Source organism: Jaculus jaculus, chromosome 7 (assembly GCF_020740685.1).
Source record: "Jaculus jaculus isolate mJacJac1 chromosome 7, mJacJac1.mat.Y.cur, whole genome shotgun sequence".
NCBI lineage: Eukaryota > Metazoa > Chordata > Mammalia > Rodentia > Dipodidae > Jaculus > Jaculus jaculus.
In genome coordinates, this window is record NC_059108.1 from 1,928,970 (window position 1) to 1,945,041 (window position 16,072).

General features: G+C 48.1%; 1 protein-coding gene across 2 annotated transcripts in view; it reads right to left on the reverse strand.

The window, feature by feature from the left end:
• Window positions 1-332: 332 nt before the first annotated feature.
• The window catches only part of Nphs1 (NPHS1 adhesion molecule, nephrin), a 28,396-nt gene continuing 12,656 nt past the window's right edge, over window positions 333-16,072 (reverse strand). Inside the window, exons 20-30 of one of the 2 annotated variants that reach the window (XM_045155110.1) lie at window positions 15,841-15,997; window positions 15,594-15,745; window positions 13,512-13,623; window positions 13,258-13,439; window positions 9,082-9,138; window positions 7,829-7,948; window positions 7,674-7,698; window positions 7,498-7,573; window positions 7,246-7,339; window positions 6,754-6,860; window positions 333-1,850 (exon numbers count right to left, since the gene is read on the reverse strand). In XM_045155110.1, coding sequence (XP_045011045.1) covers window positions 1,719-1,850; window positions 6,754-6,860; window positions 7,246-7,339; window positions 7,498-7,573; window positions 7,674-7,698; window positions 7,829-7,948; window positions 9,082-9,138; window positions 13,258-13,439; window positions 13,512-13,623; window positions 15,594-15,745; window positions 15,841-15,997 — 1,214 coding nt within the window. In that variant the 3' untranslated portion in view covers window positions 333-1,718. The remainder of the gene's footprint in view (window positions 1,851-6,753; window positions 6,861-7,245; window positions 7,340-7,497; window positions 7,574-7,673; window positions 7,699-7,828; window positions 7,949-9,081; window positions 9,139-13,257; window positions 13,440-13,511; window positions 13,624-15,593; window positions 15,746-15,840; window positions 15,998-16,072) is intronic. The other variant, XM_045155111.1, reaches the window with a different exon arrangement.

Consider the following 16,072-nt stretch of genomic DNA (forward strand, 5'->3'; position numbering starts at 1 on the left):
TCACTATGTGGTCTCAGACTGACCTTGGATTCAAAGCGATCCTCCTACCTCTGCCTCCCAAGTGCTGGAATTAAAGGTGTGAGCCACCATGCCCAGCCTAGCTCCCCTTTTATGTTGACATTATTTTGGACCTCCAGCAAAGTTCTGACTGGTACACAGAACTGCCGTATCCACTGCATACACATGTCCCCTTAATGTCAGAATGTCAGCATTCTAGATTTGTTTAACCCTTTTCTATCTTGTGTAAGTAGCCATACTTGCCAATCAGGTGTTCAAGAATTAGGTGAAGCCACAGTCAACCCAACCCTAGATATGTGACATTGCACACTTCCTAAGAACACAGCATTCCTTTATGCAACTGCAGCATTGTAAATTAACTGTGCCAGTAAATGAGGTCATACATTATATATTGTTTCACATCTACATTCTTTCATAGAGTCTACTTATGTTTACACACAGTGTTTAGATATTGTAAAAAAATAAAATAAGTAGGATATAACAATGGCCTATAATTCTACTTACTATTATTATTTAAAATATTTTCCTTTATTTGCAAGCAGAGAAAGAGTGAGAGTGTATAGGTTCCAAACTCCAGACACAGCCATTTTGTGCACTTATCTTTACATGGACACTGGTGAATTAGTCCTGGGCCATCGGACTTCCATAGCAAGTGCCTTTAACTGCTGAGCCATCTTTCCAGCCCTCACCTTATTATTATTGGCTACTACAGATGTGGTTGAACTCAAAATGAACGAGGTGGAGTTTTTTGTTTGTTTGTTTGGGACTTTTGGGGGGAAGGGTTGAGGTAGGGTCTCACTCTAGCCCAGGCTGACCTGGCATTTACTATGTAATCTCAGGGTGGACTCGAACTCATGGTGATCCTCCTACTTCTGCCTCCAGAGTGCTGTGTTGTTTTGTTTTGTAATAGTAGTGATTAAACTCAGGACCTCCTACTTGCTAAGCATTCTATCACCAAAGCACATTCCCAGTCCTCAGTGGCAGATTCTAGGCAAGTGGTTCAGTGCTTCTACCATAGTTACTTCTCTGCAGACTCTTTAAGTTGTATTTACTTATTTATTTGTTCAAGGTAGGGATCTCACTCTAGTCTGGGATGACCTGGAACTCACTCTGTTGCTCCAGGCTGGCCTCAAACTCCTGGTGATCCTCCTACCTCAGCCTCCTGAATGTTGGGATTAAAGGCTAGCCTGAATCTTTAAATTTATTTTTGAGACAAAAATATCACTATGTAGACCAGACTGTGCCTGAACTTGTGCCACCCCTGACCGCTGGGAGTCTCAGAGTGTGCCAGGATGCCCAGCTTGGTTTTGCTTTTGATTCATGGTGCTGGGGTGAAACATGGGTCTTCATACATGTTAAGCAACTACTCACCCATTGAGCAACACTACAGCCCTGTCTCTGAAACTGACTTTGAAAAGCATAAAGATTCTCAGAATAGCTTTTCATCACCAAAATGTCATTGAGAAAAAACTCTGTCCCCTTGAGTGGTATAGTTTCTTTAAAAAAAAAAAAAAGCCTTGTTTGTTGTGCTTGGCCACTATCTTGAGTGTTCCTGTCATTTAAACACATCCCCCATGTCCTCTCCGGAAAAGGTCCATCTACTGGTGTCCTATGGAGTTCCCTTAACAAGCTCAGCCAAATTGTGAGGTTAATGGGCCCACCAGAACATTCCATGTATAGAAAAGCATTTAGAGAGCATCTCACACCAGCTCTCCCCTCAGTTCAAAGGGCAGAGAATAGGGTTCCACAGAGTCCATGTCTGCTGCCACGTGGTCATAGACACCCCTGAGATCTTCATACTGGTCCTCGGGCCAGCGTAGGTCATCAGGGTCCTAGAGACAAGAAGTGGAGTCAGCCACAGAGAGATGCCTTGTGGGACATCACCCAGCTCTGCTTAATCACCTTCCCAGACAGACATGATTTAGGGCTGAGAATACAGCTCAGTGGTAGAGTGCTCGCCTACCATGCATGAGGCCCCAGGTTCAAACCCCAGTACCACAAAAAACAAGGCCATTGTAAATTGGGCATGATGGTTCCTACTTATAATCCTAGCATGTGGAAGGCTCCTGCTTCATGTCTGAGGCCAGCTTGAGCTACGTAGTGAGTTCCAGGCTAGCCTAGAGTATATAGTAATGTCCCATCACAAAAGTTTGATTTCTGAGCCGGGCGTGGTGGCGCACGCCTTTAATCCCAGCACTCGGGAGGCAGAGGTAGGAGGATTGCCATAAATTCAAGGCCACCCTGAGATGACAGAGTTAATTCCAGGTCAGCCTGGACCAGAGTGAGACCCTACCTTGAAAAACCAAAAAAAAAAAAAAAAAAAAAAAGTTTGATTTCTCTTCTCTCGCCATCCCTCCCCACTCTATTTCACTACATAGCGGGTTGGGTTTGAACTTGGAACATCCTGTCCCGGCCTCCTGAGTATTTGAGATTATAAGCAAGTGCCGCCATGCCTGGCTTTAACTCTCAATTACAAAAAGATTTATCTTACACAGAGAAGAGTGTAACTGTAATATGCTGTCCTCACAAACTCCCACCAATGCATCACATAGTTTCCACGGCATCGAGCCTTGCTCATCTTAATTGATCAAAACCTTCACCTGCTCATTCTCCATTGAGTTCACTTGAAGCAAAAGATTTCATGCCAGGAAAATAATTTTTTTTTTGGTTTTGTGAGGTAGGGTCTCACTCTGGCCCAGACTGACCTGGAATTCACTATGTAGTCTCAGAGTGGCCTTGAACTCATGGCAATCCTCCTACCTCTGCCTCCCAAGAGTTGGGATTAGAAGTGTGCACCACCACGCCCGGCTGACAGGAAAATATTTTTTTTAAGTCAGGATCTCACAGAGCCCAGGCTGATTTCAAACTCACTATGTAGCCAAGGATGATCTCTCTCCACCTCCCAAGTACTAGTATTCCAAGTGTGCATCACCATACCTGGTTTATGCAATGCTATGGATCGAATCCAGGGCTTTGAGCATGCTAGGTGAACACTTCACCAACTGAGCTACATCCCAACCTCCAGGGAAATAATTTAAATATTGGGATTATGAAACCTTAAAAATAACTGAGTCTGGTGGCACACACCTTTAATCCCAGCTCTCGGGGGGCTGAGGTAGGAGGATCACTGTGAGTTTGAGGCCAGCCTGAGACTCCAGGTCAGTCTGGGCTACAGTGAAATCTTACTTCAAAATGAAAAGCTAAGAGTCAGGTACGGGGGTCCAGGCCTGATCTCAACACTTTTGAGAGTGAGGCAAGAGTATTGTCAAGCATTTAGGATAGCCTATGCTACAGTGTGACCCTGTTTCTAAAAACTAGACAATAACAACAACAATCCTTATGATATCAGCGATGGCAATTGTGGGATCTAAGCCCTGTATATTTTCAGAACACTTCCCCATCATAGTGGAAGACACCTGGGTGTGATGACACACACGTGAACCCCTAGTGCCCCCTGAAACCGAGGCAGGAAGATTGTAAGTTCATGGCCAGCATGCTACATAGTGAGATCCTGCCTCAAAAAATAAAATGGGGGCTGGAGGGATGACTTAGCAATTAAGGTGCTTGCCTGAAAAGCCCAAGGACCCAGGTTTGATTCTCCAGATCCCACATAAGCCACATGAACAGATGGTACATGTATCTAGAGTTCCTTTGCAGTGGCTAGAGGCCCTGACGTGCCCATGCTCTCTCTCGCTCTCCTTCACTTTCTTCCTTTCTTTGTCTCAAATAGATAAATAAAAAATAAAATGGGGGATGAAGATATGGCTCAGCAGTGAAGGTGCGTGCCTGCAAAGCCTAATGATGCTGGCTCAACTCCCCAGGACCGACATAAAGCCAGATGTACAAAGTGTCACATGCATCTAGAGTTCATTTGCAATGGCTTGAGGCCCTGGTGCACCCTCCCACCATCTCTCTTTTTGTTGTCTCTTCTTGCAAATAAGCAAATATGTAAATAAAATAAAATAAAACTGGGTGTGGTGGCACACACTTTTAATCTCAGCACTTGGGAGACAGATCTAGGAGGATTGCTGTGAGTTTGAGGCCAGTATGGGAATACAGAGTTTCAGGTCAGCCTGGACTAGAGTGAGATCCTGCCAAAAGGGAAACAAAATGGAAAAGAAATAGACCATCTGGGGTGGTCCTTGTTGGGGAGTGCTTTGTTCACGGCCTGGGAGACAAGAGTTGCTTAGCTCAGCAAGCCTTAGAGCAGATTATCCATGAGTCAAATATGGCCCACTGCCTGCCTCACTTTGTAACACCCAACAGTGAAGAATGGCTGATATTTATAATTTGTTGAGAAAACCAATGAAGGATAATATTTGTAGCATATGAAAAACATGAGAGTCACATCGAAGCATCCAGATGTAAAGTTTTCTTGGCATGCAGCCAGGCTCACTTACATGCAGCTCACCCGGCCGTGGCCACGTCTGCCTACACCGGCCGAGCTGAGGAGTTCTGAGGAAAACCGTATGCCCCAGAGAGCCCGTGACAGTCCCTCTCTTACCCCTGTGCAGACAAGCAAGTTCTGCCCCCTGCCTGTATGTTCCAGGGCTGTCTGGTCCAGCACCATGGACAGAGTTCCAGTCCCCTTAGTTCTTTGATGATGGAGCCATAGAAGCTCAGAGACGCGTGGAGAAAGTCACTTTTTGTTTTGTTGTTGAGACGGAATCTCACTACGTAGCTTAGGCTGGCCTTGAACACATGACCCTCCAGTCTCAAGGGCTATGGTTACAAGTGTGAACTGCCACACCCAGCTTGGAAGTTACACATTCTGCCCCATCTCTCTTACTGTGGTGCAGTGGGTAGGTGGATGGACAAAGTGTCTGCCTGTCATTTTTACCAGTCAAGCCACCATCTTCTCTCTTCCTTCTGGATTCTCCATCCTCTTCCACTCCCAGCGCAGAGAACTGAGTAGTGCTGGCCTCTACTACCCGACCCCATGGGTGGGCACTGGCCCAAGCCTGTTCAAATGGTACGTTCTGCTGCGTGTGGTGGCACACCTATACTATTAGCACTTGAGAGATGTGGGCAGGAGAATCAGAGGTTCAAGGTCATCCTCAGATACATAGCAAACTCAAGGCCTACAGGAGACTGTCTCAAAAAAAAAAAAAATCCTGGGCAGTAGAGATGGCTTAGTGGTTGAGGTATTTGCCTGCAAAGCCTAAAGACCCAGGTTCAACTCCCCAGGACCCACATAAGCCAGATGCACAAGGTGGCACATGCATCTGGAGTTTGTTTGCAGAGGCTAGAGGTCCTGGCATGCCCATTCTCTCTCTATCTGCTCCCTCAAATAAATAAATTAATTAATTAAACTTTTTTTTTTAAATCCTGAGGACTGGAGAGATGGCTTATCACTTAAGGCACTTGCCTACAAAGCCTAAAGACCCAGGTTTGATTCTCCAGGTCCCACGTGAGCCAGATGCACAAGGTGGTACATGTGTCTGGAGTTTGTTTGCAGTTGTTAGCAGCCCTGGTGCACCCATTCTCTCTTCCCCTTCTCCCTCTGTCTCAAATAAAAATAATTTATTTATTTTTTAATCCTGAGACTATATAGAGTATATATAGACCTGGAATTCACTATGTAGTCTCAGGGTGGCCTCGAACTCAAGGCGATCCTCCTACTTCTGCCACCATACCCCACAACTTTTTTTTCTTTTTCCTTTTTTTTTTCACTGTCCTGTGTGAGGGCATTTGAACCAGAACCAGCGATCCAGAATCCACCAGCACTGAAGACATGACACAGGGAGGCCCCTACCAAGAAAAGGAGGTTCAATCTGGCAGGCCCAGAGCCCACTCTCACCAGCCTCCCTCACAGATAATGCACCTAGGCTGCTGCCAAGCTCCAAAAAGCAAAAAGTTTTTCAAATTGTTCTCTCGGGCTGGATAGATGGCTTAGAGGTTAAGATTCTTGCCTGCGAGGCCTAACGACTCAATCTCGACTCCCCAGAACCCATGTAAGCCAGCTGCACATGGTGGCACACGCATCTGAAATTTTTATGCAGTGGCTAGAGGCCCTGGTATACCCATTCTCTATCTCATAAATATAAATATATATATAATTCTCTCTAGCAGCTTGAAATATGAAATATGAAATATGGAGTGCCAAGCCAGACTACACTTCCCAGACCCCTTTGCAGTTAGACATAACCATGTGACCATGTTTTCACCAGTTGGAACATAGATGTGCTGGGTGTCATTTCTGGGCCTCCACCATAGTCTTTCCTCTGCCTCCAGCTGATACCCAGTGAACAGGCCCATTCACACAGACACAGGCAAGGAATGTGCTGGAAAATGGCAAAGGTTCACAATAGAAAGAACTGTGTGAGAGCCAAATGACCACATGTGGCAGAGCTCAACTCAGGTGGCTGTGAGTGTGTGCGTGTGTGTGTGTGTGTGTGTGTGTGTGTGTGTGTGTGTGCGTGCATGCGCGCGCACGTGTGAAAGAGAGAGCACCAGGTCACCTTCCCCAAACTACATTCTTGAGACTCTTGAGACGGGTTGTTGCTGTGTAGCTGAGACAGATCTTGAACTCATATTTCTCCTGCCTCACCTTCCTGAGTGCTGCAATTTCAGTCCTGCGTCTCCACATGGGGTTCTAGGCGTGTCATGTCATCTCTGATTGCTGTTGCGAGGTCAGACCTCTTGGTCCTAGCAGCTATCTCACCTAGCTGACACATGCGGTGGCAAGCAGGCAAGTTTCCAGCTCAAACAAACTGGTGGCACAGCTCTCCTCACCATTTGCACTTCATCGTAGAGGGGTCCCCAGGTCCCAGGCAGGCCATATGCTCTCGCCACCTCATCATACAGGTGTCCGTGGAAGGCCACATCCTCGTCTCTAATACCTGTGAAGGTTAGAGTTGGGTGTGTTATAGTTTGGACATGAAATGCCTCCCCAAAAGGTTTGGAGGGTCTGTCTGGAGGAAGTAGGTCTCTGGGGGACATGTCCTTGGGGATTTCTTTCTCCTCATTCTGTTTTCTGTCTGCCATGAAGTGAGCAACTCTCTTCCACCTCACACATCCTCTACTGTGATGTTCAAATTAACCATGGATGGCACCAGTTGAAATTATGAGCCCAAATATTTTTTCTCTCATAATGTTTCCTCTGGCATTTTGGTCATAGTAACACAGACATAACTAATACAGTGTAAGGGAGGATGAGCAGGGGATCCGGTCCAGATGACAAGGGTACTTGGAAATGAGGAGCATTCTTGTGTGGTCATGACTCACCTTGGGGGTAAGAACCCTCCTCCAGCATGGGGGGAAGCCGGGGATGGAAGTCCCTCGGGGAGTGGTAATAGGGCTCCACGTCTGCTGTGCTGACCTACCACACACACACACACACACACCACAAAACCAACAGGTAAAGTCTTTTCCAGCCTTTGACTCTCTGGTTCCAGGAAAAGCCAATGATTAACCTGAAGTTAATAGTGCAGTTTGTCAACCCACCCATCAGCGAGGTTATCCAGCCCCCCCACTCACCGTGGAGCTTCGAGTGTCCCGATCCCCAGTCCACTGGCTCTCCTCATATTCATTCCTGACTCTGTCCTCTTTTGACCTTCCAGGATGGAGGTGTGGATGGCAGTTGGGTGTTGACCACCCATCACCCCCAAACCTTCTCCCTCAGAGCCTTCTTTGCATTAAAATATCTGGCTTACCCTGCCTCTGTCTTCTCTGAGATGTCTGAGAGAAACAGGGAAAATGGGTCAGAGACTCCTGCTCAAACCCACCTGGAGCTTCAGTGCACAGCATCCCCAGAATCCCCTCCCCGTACCCTGGTCTCCATCCTGGCAGGGGGAAGACCTCTCCTCACCTTCAGCGAGGTGCCTTAGTCTCCGCTGCCAGAGGAATCCCCCAACACAGGAGGCATTGGACAGCAGCAGAAGACCCCCAACTGCGAACAGCACAGGCAGCAGGGGTAGCCCTAAGGGCCCTGGGGGTGGAAGATGCTCTTCAGTGAGCCCCTAACAGCTAGTGGGAGCTAGACTTCCTAAACAGCATGTCCCTGACTTCCGAGTCAACTTGACTGGATTAGGATAGCCTAGGAGGCCAGTGTGCAACCTGAGCATATTTGAGAAAGAACGGTGAGAATGAATTAATTGAAGTGGAAGGCCTTCACTGAGGTGCTAGGATGACAGATATGCACCACCACGCCCCATTAGCTAGTCCTCTTTAAAAATATTTTTCTGACTTATTTTTATTTATTTGAGACAGAGAAAGGGACAGAGAAAGAGAGAGAGAGATAATGGGCATGCCAGGGCCTCGAGCTACTGCAAACGAACTTCAGACACATGTGCCACCATGTGCATCTGGCTTATGTGGGACCTGAAGAATCAAACCTGGGTCCTCAGCCTTCGCGGACAAGTGCCTTAACCACTAAGCCATCTCTCCGGCCCAAGATAATTCTTTTAAAATTAAACTAAATTATACCAGGCATGATGGCTCACACCTGCAATACCAGCACTCAAGAGGCTAAGCAAGGCTTGAAAGATGGCTCAGTAGTTAAGGCACTTTGCCTGAAAAGCCTAAGGACCCAGGTTCGATTCCTCAGTACCCATGAAAAGCCAGATGCTAGGTGATGCATGTATCTGGAGTTCATTTGCAGAGACTAGAGGCCCTGGTGTACCCATCCTCTCTCTCTCTCTCTCTCTCTCTCTCTCTATTTGCCTCTTTCTCACAAATAAATAAATAAATAAAAATATCAAGAAGCTGAGACAAAAGGATTACCACAAACTCAAGGTCACCCTGGACTAGCATACTAAGACCGATCCTGTCTCAAAAATGGAAGAGGTTGGGAAGGTGGTTCACTGGTAGAGTGTTTGTCTAGCATGCACAAGGCCCTGGGTTTGGCCCCCAAGGCTGCATAAGAATGACACTAAATTAGGAACAGAGAAATGAGTTGCTTCAGGCATACAGAAGAGCCAAAGGTATGGGCAGTAGGGGGCGTTCTGTGGTGGGAGCTCCAATAAATCTTAAGCAGCTGTGACTACAAGGGTGGAGATTGGATGAAAAGACCAGAAGGTTCCACCCTCGGAAGGGAGGAGCTCAGGGACGGGGAGGATTTACCTGGAGGCTGCACGGTAGGCAGCTCATCTCCAGGTTCTCCAGGAGTCTGGTCCAGTCCTGTGGGTGGATGAGAGAGTACCGCATTAATACCAAGAGTCAGCGAAGCCTGGAGGATTTCTCAACCTCATGCTTTTCAGCTCAGTTTGAAACTTGTGGAAAGAGGCACAAGGTTTCTTGGGGCTGCTTCAAGGGTCTCCGGAATTGCTGAAAATAATGGCGATACGCAGCAGCAGTTCGATGCTGAAGTCATGCTGCTGAATTATTAATGCGTGCTTTATGGTGTGTGCTCCTCTAACCTGAATTATCAATGGGCTGAGTTAATGAACAAAGGAGCTCGTCTCTCGGGATCCCTGGGTAGAGGTGTAAGTTGTGGAGTAAGGGATGTTAAAGCAGTGCTTTGTGCCTTATTTCGAAGACAAGACTGGAATGTGAGGGAAGGGGGGACTGCAGGGAGAGGAAAGGACCCTTATTTTTTCCAAGCAGAAAAAGGCCGTTCTATTGGGGGAAGATAGAACAAGGGGGCTCTAAGGAAGCTTTTTTGGGCAACGTAGGCAGAAAGTGAGAGATAGTTCTTCCACTTGACATGCTTATTTAGCACTGGCCCTGTTCTAAGATTACATCTTTACATATGTTAACTCATTGAATCCTGTGACTAAATCTGTGAGGAACCCTATTTCTATCTTGGCATTGTGGCACACTCCTGTAACCCCAGCACTCATACCACTATGGGAGGAAGGAGAATTACTACGAGTTCGAGTTCGAGGCCAGCCTGGGTTACATGGTGAGACCCTGTGTCAATAAACGAAAGACAAAAACGCCCCTCCTTTTCTTTGGTTTTCTGGGGTAGGGTCTTGCTATAGCCCAGACTGACCTGGAATTCACTATGTAGTCTCAGGGTAGCCTCCAACTTATGCAATTTATAATAATCCTCCGACCTCTGTCTCCTGAGTGCTGGGAGTAAAGGTGTGCATCATCACACCTGACTAAAATACCTTTAAAATTTTTTTGTTTTATTTTATCTATTTATTTATTTTTTGAGAGAAAGACAGACCCAGAAAGAGAGAATGGGTGCACCAGGGCCTCCAACCACTGCAGAGGCAAGCACCACCTTGTGCATCTGGCTTAACTGGGTCCTGGGGAATTGATCTGGGGCCTTTGGCTTTGCAGGCAAATGCCTTAACGTCAGCCATTTCTCCATCCCTAAAATACCCCCCCCTTTTTTAAAGCACTTGACTGAGGCCACAAAACCAGAAAATGGTGGACTTTAAGGGCTTCCAAATCCTGTGGGGTTAATCCCTAAACTACAGGGCCTGTCAGAATTACAACACACTTACTGGTCAACTTTAGGACTGCTATGCTGGACAAGTCCTCTTCAGCAGAGCCAGGCCCCCAGTCCCTCATTGCTGGATTCTAGCCAAGTACTCTGCCAATAAGCCACTGAGCCAGAGCCCCAGCCCCTCACTGTGGATTCTAGACAAATGCTCTATCTCTGAGCCATGCCCCCAGCCCCTCACTGTGGATTCTAGACAGTGCTCTACCTCTGAGCCACGCCCCCAGCACCTCACTGTGGATTCTAGACAAGTGCTCTACCTCTGAGCCACGCCCCCAGCCCCTCACTGTGGATTCTAGACAAGTGCTCTACCACTGAGCTACACCCCTAGCCCCTCACTGTGGATTCTAGACAAGTGCTCTACCTCTGAGTCACGCCCACAGCCCCTCACTGTGGATTCTAGACAGTGCTCTACCTCTGAGCCACGCCCCCAGCACCTCACTGTGGATTCTAGACAAGTGCTCTACCTCTGAGCCACGCCCCCAGCCCCTCACTGTGGATTCTAGACAAGTGCTCTACCTCTGAGCCACGCCCCCAGCCCCTCACTGTGGAATCTAGACAAGTGCTCTACCACTGAGCCACGCCCCCAGCCCCTCACTGTGGAATCTAGACAAGTGCTCTACCTCTGAGCCACGCCCCCAGCACCTCACTGTGGATTCTAGACAAGTGCCCTACCACTGAGCCACACCCCCAGCCCCTCACTGTGGAATCTAGACAAGTGCTCTACCTCTGAGCCACGGCCCCAGCCCCTCACTGTGGATTCTAGACAAGTGCTCTACCTCTGAGCCACGCCCCCAGCCCCTCACTGTGGATTCTAGACAAGTGCCCTACCACTGAGCCACACCCCCAGCCCCTCACTGTGGAATCTAGACAAGTGCTCTACCTCTGAGCCACGCCCCCAGCCCCTCACTGTGGATTCTAGACAAGTGCTCTACCTCTGAGCCACGCCCCCAGCCCCTCACTGTGGATTCTAGACAAGTGCCCTACCTCTGAGCCACGCCCCCAGCCCCTCACTGTGGATTCTAGACAAGTGCTCTACCTCTGAGCCACGGCCCCAGCCCCTCACTGTGGATTCTAGACAAGTGCTCTACCTCTGAGCCACGCCCCCAGCCCCTCACTGTGGATTCTAGACAAGTGCCCTACCACTGAGCCACACCCCCAGCCCCTCACAGTGGAATCTAGACAAGTGCTCTACCTCTGAGCCACGCCCCCAGCCCCTCACTGTGGATTCTAGACAAGTGCTCTACCTCTGAGCCACGCCCCCAGCCCCTCACTGTGGATTCTAGACAAGTGCCCTACCACTGAGCCACACCCCCAGCCCCTCACTGTGGATTCTAGACAAGTGCTCTACCACTGAGCCACACCCCCAGCTCCTCACTGTGGATTCTAGACAAGTGCTCTACCTCTGAGCCACACCCCCAGCCCCTCACTGTGGATTCTAGACAAGTGCTCTACCTCTGAGCCACACCCCCAGCTCCTCACTAGTGGATTCTAGGTAAGTGTTCTACAGCTGAACTATAACCCTAACCTTACAGAACCTTTTCAAATAATGTGTTAATTTTATCAAAGTTGCTGAGTTTATTGGCCTAAGATGAAATGTAGATCTTTTCCGAGAACCAGCTGTGTTTCTTTTCCTTCCTTCCTTGACAGGATTTCTAGCCCAGGCTGGCCTCAAACACCTTATGTAGTAGGAGATGAGTGGAGCTGATCCTCCTACCTGCACCTCCTGAGCGCTGGGATTCTAAGTGTATGCTGCTACACCTGGTTGATTCGGTGCTGAGGGTGGAACCCAGGGACTCTGCAAGTGCTAGCCCAGCACTGAGTAGCTGAGTCACGTCCCCAGCTGCTTTGTTTTCTACTTTTGTAAGATGGAAGCTTAGAAACGTAGAGCGTCTGGCTCAGGGCCTCTCTGTCTGATGCGAACAATTCATACTTCAGTTTCCTACTACACACTACCTTAGCTGCATCCTTAAAATTTTACGGTTTGGGCTGGAGAGATGGCTTAGCGGTTAAGCGCTTGCCTGTGAAGCCTAAGGACCCCGGTTCGAGGCTCGGTTCCCCAGGTCCCACATTAGCCAGATGCACAAGGGGGTGCACGCATCTGGAGTTCATTTGCAGAGGCTGGAAGCCCTGGCGCGCCCATTCTCTCTCTCTCTCCCTCTATCTGTCTTTCTCTCTGTGTCTGTCGCTCTCAAATAAATAAATAATAAAAAAAAAATTTTACGGTTTTCATTTTCATTCAGTTAAAACTTCTTGTTTTGTTTTTTTCCAGGTAGGGTCTCTAGCTCAGAATGACCTGGAATTCACTCTGTAGTCTCAGGGTGCCCTTGAACTCACCATGATCTTCCTACCTCTGCCTCCCAAGTGCTGGGATTAAAGGCATGCGTCACCACACCTGGCTTTAAAACTATTTTCTAATCTCCCCCACTTATTAGCCACATTGAGACAGTACAATTTAGTGGCTAAAAGCTGGTCTCTGAAGCTCATTTGCCCAAGCTTCTCCTCTCTTCCTACCTGTGTGACCTCAATCAATATATCTGCCTCAACTGTTCCATCCCTAAAAAGGGAAAAAAACCAATATCTGCTTCATTTGTCAACCTGTAAGTTCTCTTTAAAAAGTTCAACCTGGGGCTGGAGAGATGGTTAAGTGGTTAAGGTGTTTGCCTGCAAAACCTAATGAATGGAGTTTTATTCCCTAGTACCCATGTAAAGCCAGATGCACAAAGGGGGTGCATTCATTTGGAGTTCGTTTGCAGCTGCTAGAGGCCCTGATGCACCCATTCTCTCTTTCTCTCTCTGTTTGCAAATAAATAAAGTTCAGCCTTCCCAAGACTATCTCTTCTCACCTGGGGTGGTGACGGAGACTTGGATCCTCTTGTCAGTGAATCCACTATCCCCCAGGGCATTGCTGGCCAGCAGCCAGACCCTGTATCGAGTAGAAGGCTGCAACCCGGTCAGGGTAAAGGTGGTGGCCTGGGGAGGCAGGACATCCACATAAAGGAACCCGGGAATCTCTAGCGCTTCATACCTGCATGACAGGACAGTCACTTCAGCAGTGTCCCAGCACCCTGGGCTGCCACCCTTACTTGACGGGACCCACCTGATGCGGAACCTCTGTGGCAAACCCCCGTCAAAGCCAGGCTTCCACTCCAGTCCTACTGAGTGGGAGGTGACACTCACGACCTTCAATCCCAATGGGGGATCAGGGCGGCCTTGGAAGAGAATGACAGGGGAACTAAAGGAGACAAAAAGATTCTAGAAGTTTCCTTCCAGGGCATTCCTAAGAATGATTTGAAATATAGCTGGTTCCCATGACTCATGGTCACCGTACTCAGTAAGTGTACTAGTCTCAGGGTGGCTTCAAACCCACACTAATCTGTTCTGAGCACAGAGTTTACATATTAGCTCAAATTTGAGATTCTCCTGCCTCAGTAGCCCAAGTGCTGGGGCTATAGGTATGTGACACCACACAGGCTTAACCAATCAATTTTTGTTTTACATGTGTTTAGATTTTTTTTTTTCAAGGTAGGGTCTCACTCTAGCCCAGGCTGACCTGGAATTCACTATGGAGTCTCAGGGTGGCCTTGAACTCACGGCAATCCTCCTACCTCTGCCTCCCGAGTGCTGGGATTAAAGGCGTGCGCCACCACGCCCGGCTGTGTTTAGATTTTTTAAACTCTCCTTATTGGCATATGTTGTTGATTCACTAACATTGAAAGTGTGGCCAACTGCATCGCAACTTTCCTTCAACACAGCATGACCAAGCACAAGCATTTTCCCATAGGGTACATCACAGGACATCACAAACTCTTTACACTTAAGAACTCTTCCCAGAATGCTATCTTAGGGGCCACTTTAAGTCACAAAACTACCAACAAAATGCAAAGGCAAAAACCTACTGGGACATTAAATCAACCACAGAAAGGACTTCGCTACAGCATGACAGCTGGGGTAAGAAGACAGAAGCCCCCTCAGCTGAGAACAAGTGCACCGGCAACTCTAGTTCTCTGCTGTGAAGGACTACAAAGCACTATGGGTATTGACCAGGGCATCACAAGAAAATTGTAGTGACCGGGTGAATTTGTAAGTGACACATATATAACATTACACACACATACAGAAAAAACAACATCCACACACATTGTGTTCTTTTATATTCTTTTTTGTTTGTTTGTTTTGTTTTTTGAGGTAAGGTCTCACTCTATCTCAGGCTAACCTGGAATTCACTATGTAGTCTCAGGGGGCCTCAAACTCAGCAATCCTCCTACCTCTGCCTCCTGAGTGCTGGGATCAAAGGCTTGCGCCACCACGTTCTGCTAAAGCATGTTCTTTGTAGTGGATTTTTGTTTTTAGAGAGAGAGAGAATGGGCATGCCAGGGCCCCCAGCCACTGCAAACAAACCCCAGACACATGCACCACCTTGTGCATCTGGCTTATGTTCATCTGGCTTATGTGGGTACTGGGGAATCAAACCTGGGTCCTTAGGCTTCCCAGGCAAGCATTTTAACCACTAAGCCATCTCTCCAATCCTTGAGTTTCATTTTGAAAGGGCAGAATCCTAACCACTAGATAATCAGGAATGGCATGGGTTTCATTTTGAGAGTTGCCCCATCACCGTGTCAGGACACATGCTCCTGGTGAAAGTGAATCCACTCCCAGTGGGAGGCCATGTGATCAGTCCTGGCCAATTAGTGTTGCTTCCCCTGACAAGGTGATTGGTACAGGGCTGAACTGACATCTGAATGGACTCAGTGAAATTTGATTCTAATATTTCCATAGAGAATCCCAGACAAGCCTAGGCTGCATAGCAAGACCCTGTCTCAAGAAAACCAGCAAAACTAGGGCTGAAGGGATGGCTTAGCAGTTAAGCCATTTGCCTGCAAAGCCAAAGGACCCAAGTTTGATTCCCCAGGATCCACATTAGCCAGATGCACAAGGGGGTGCACGCATCTGGAGTTCGTTTGCTATGGCTGGAGGCCCTGACATGCCCATTCTCTCTCTCTCTCTCTCTCTGTCACCCTCTTTCTCTGTCAAATAAATAAATAATATTTTTTTAAAACACACCAAATGAAGTTCTGTCCTCACTCATAAACACTCTCAGAGGTCAGGAACACTGCCAGGCTGGGACATGGCAGTTTACCCAAGGAGCAGCCCCCAGCGCCCCTCCTGCCCCCTGTCATACTAATGCTGACGAGCTGAATGTTGGTGTGGTCTGAGCCAAGGGCATTGGTGGCCGTGCAAGTGAACAGGGCATAGTCCTGGGCTGCAGAGACGTTGGCGATGGTCAGAAGACTGCTGTGGATGCCACCTTGGTGGTACGTGTGCTCTGTGTACCTGAAGAGAGGATGCAGTGGGGTCTTATGAAGATAAGTGGGATCAGGAGACCAGAGTTGGAGGCTAGAATCCTGCTTAGCTATATCCAGGTTTACCTGGGATCTTGGAGATCCAGAGGAGCCCCATTTTTGGTCCAAGTGAAGATAACGTTGGGGACACCTCGGGCACGGCAGTGGAGGGTGGCAGAACTGGTGCTGTCCCCAGCTGCAGCCACTTTAGTTAGGGGAGTGGGATGATCCACCTGGGGGGCAACTAGGACAGGTTGAGGGGTCAGCATGAGGTGTGTGGGAGCACCGAGGGCTGTGGGTTATGGATAATCCTTGAAGT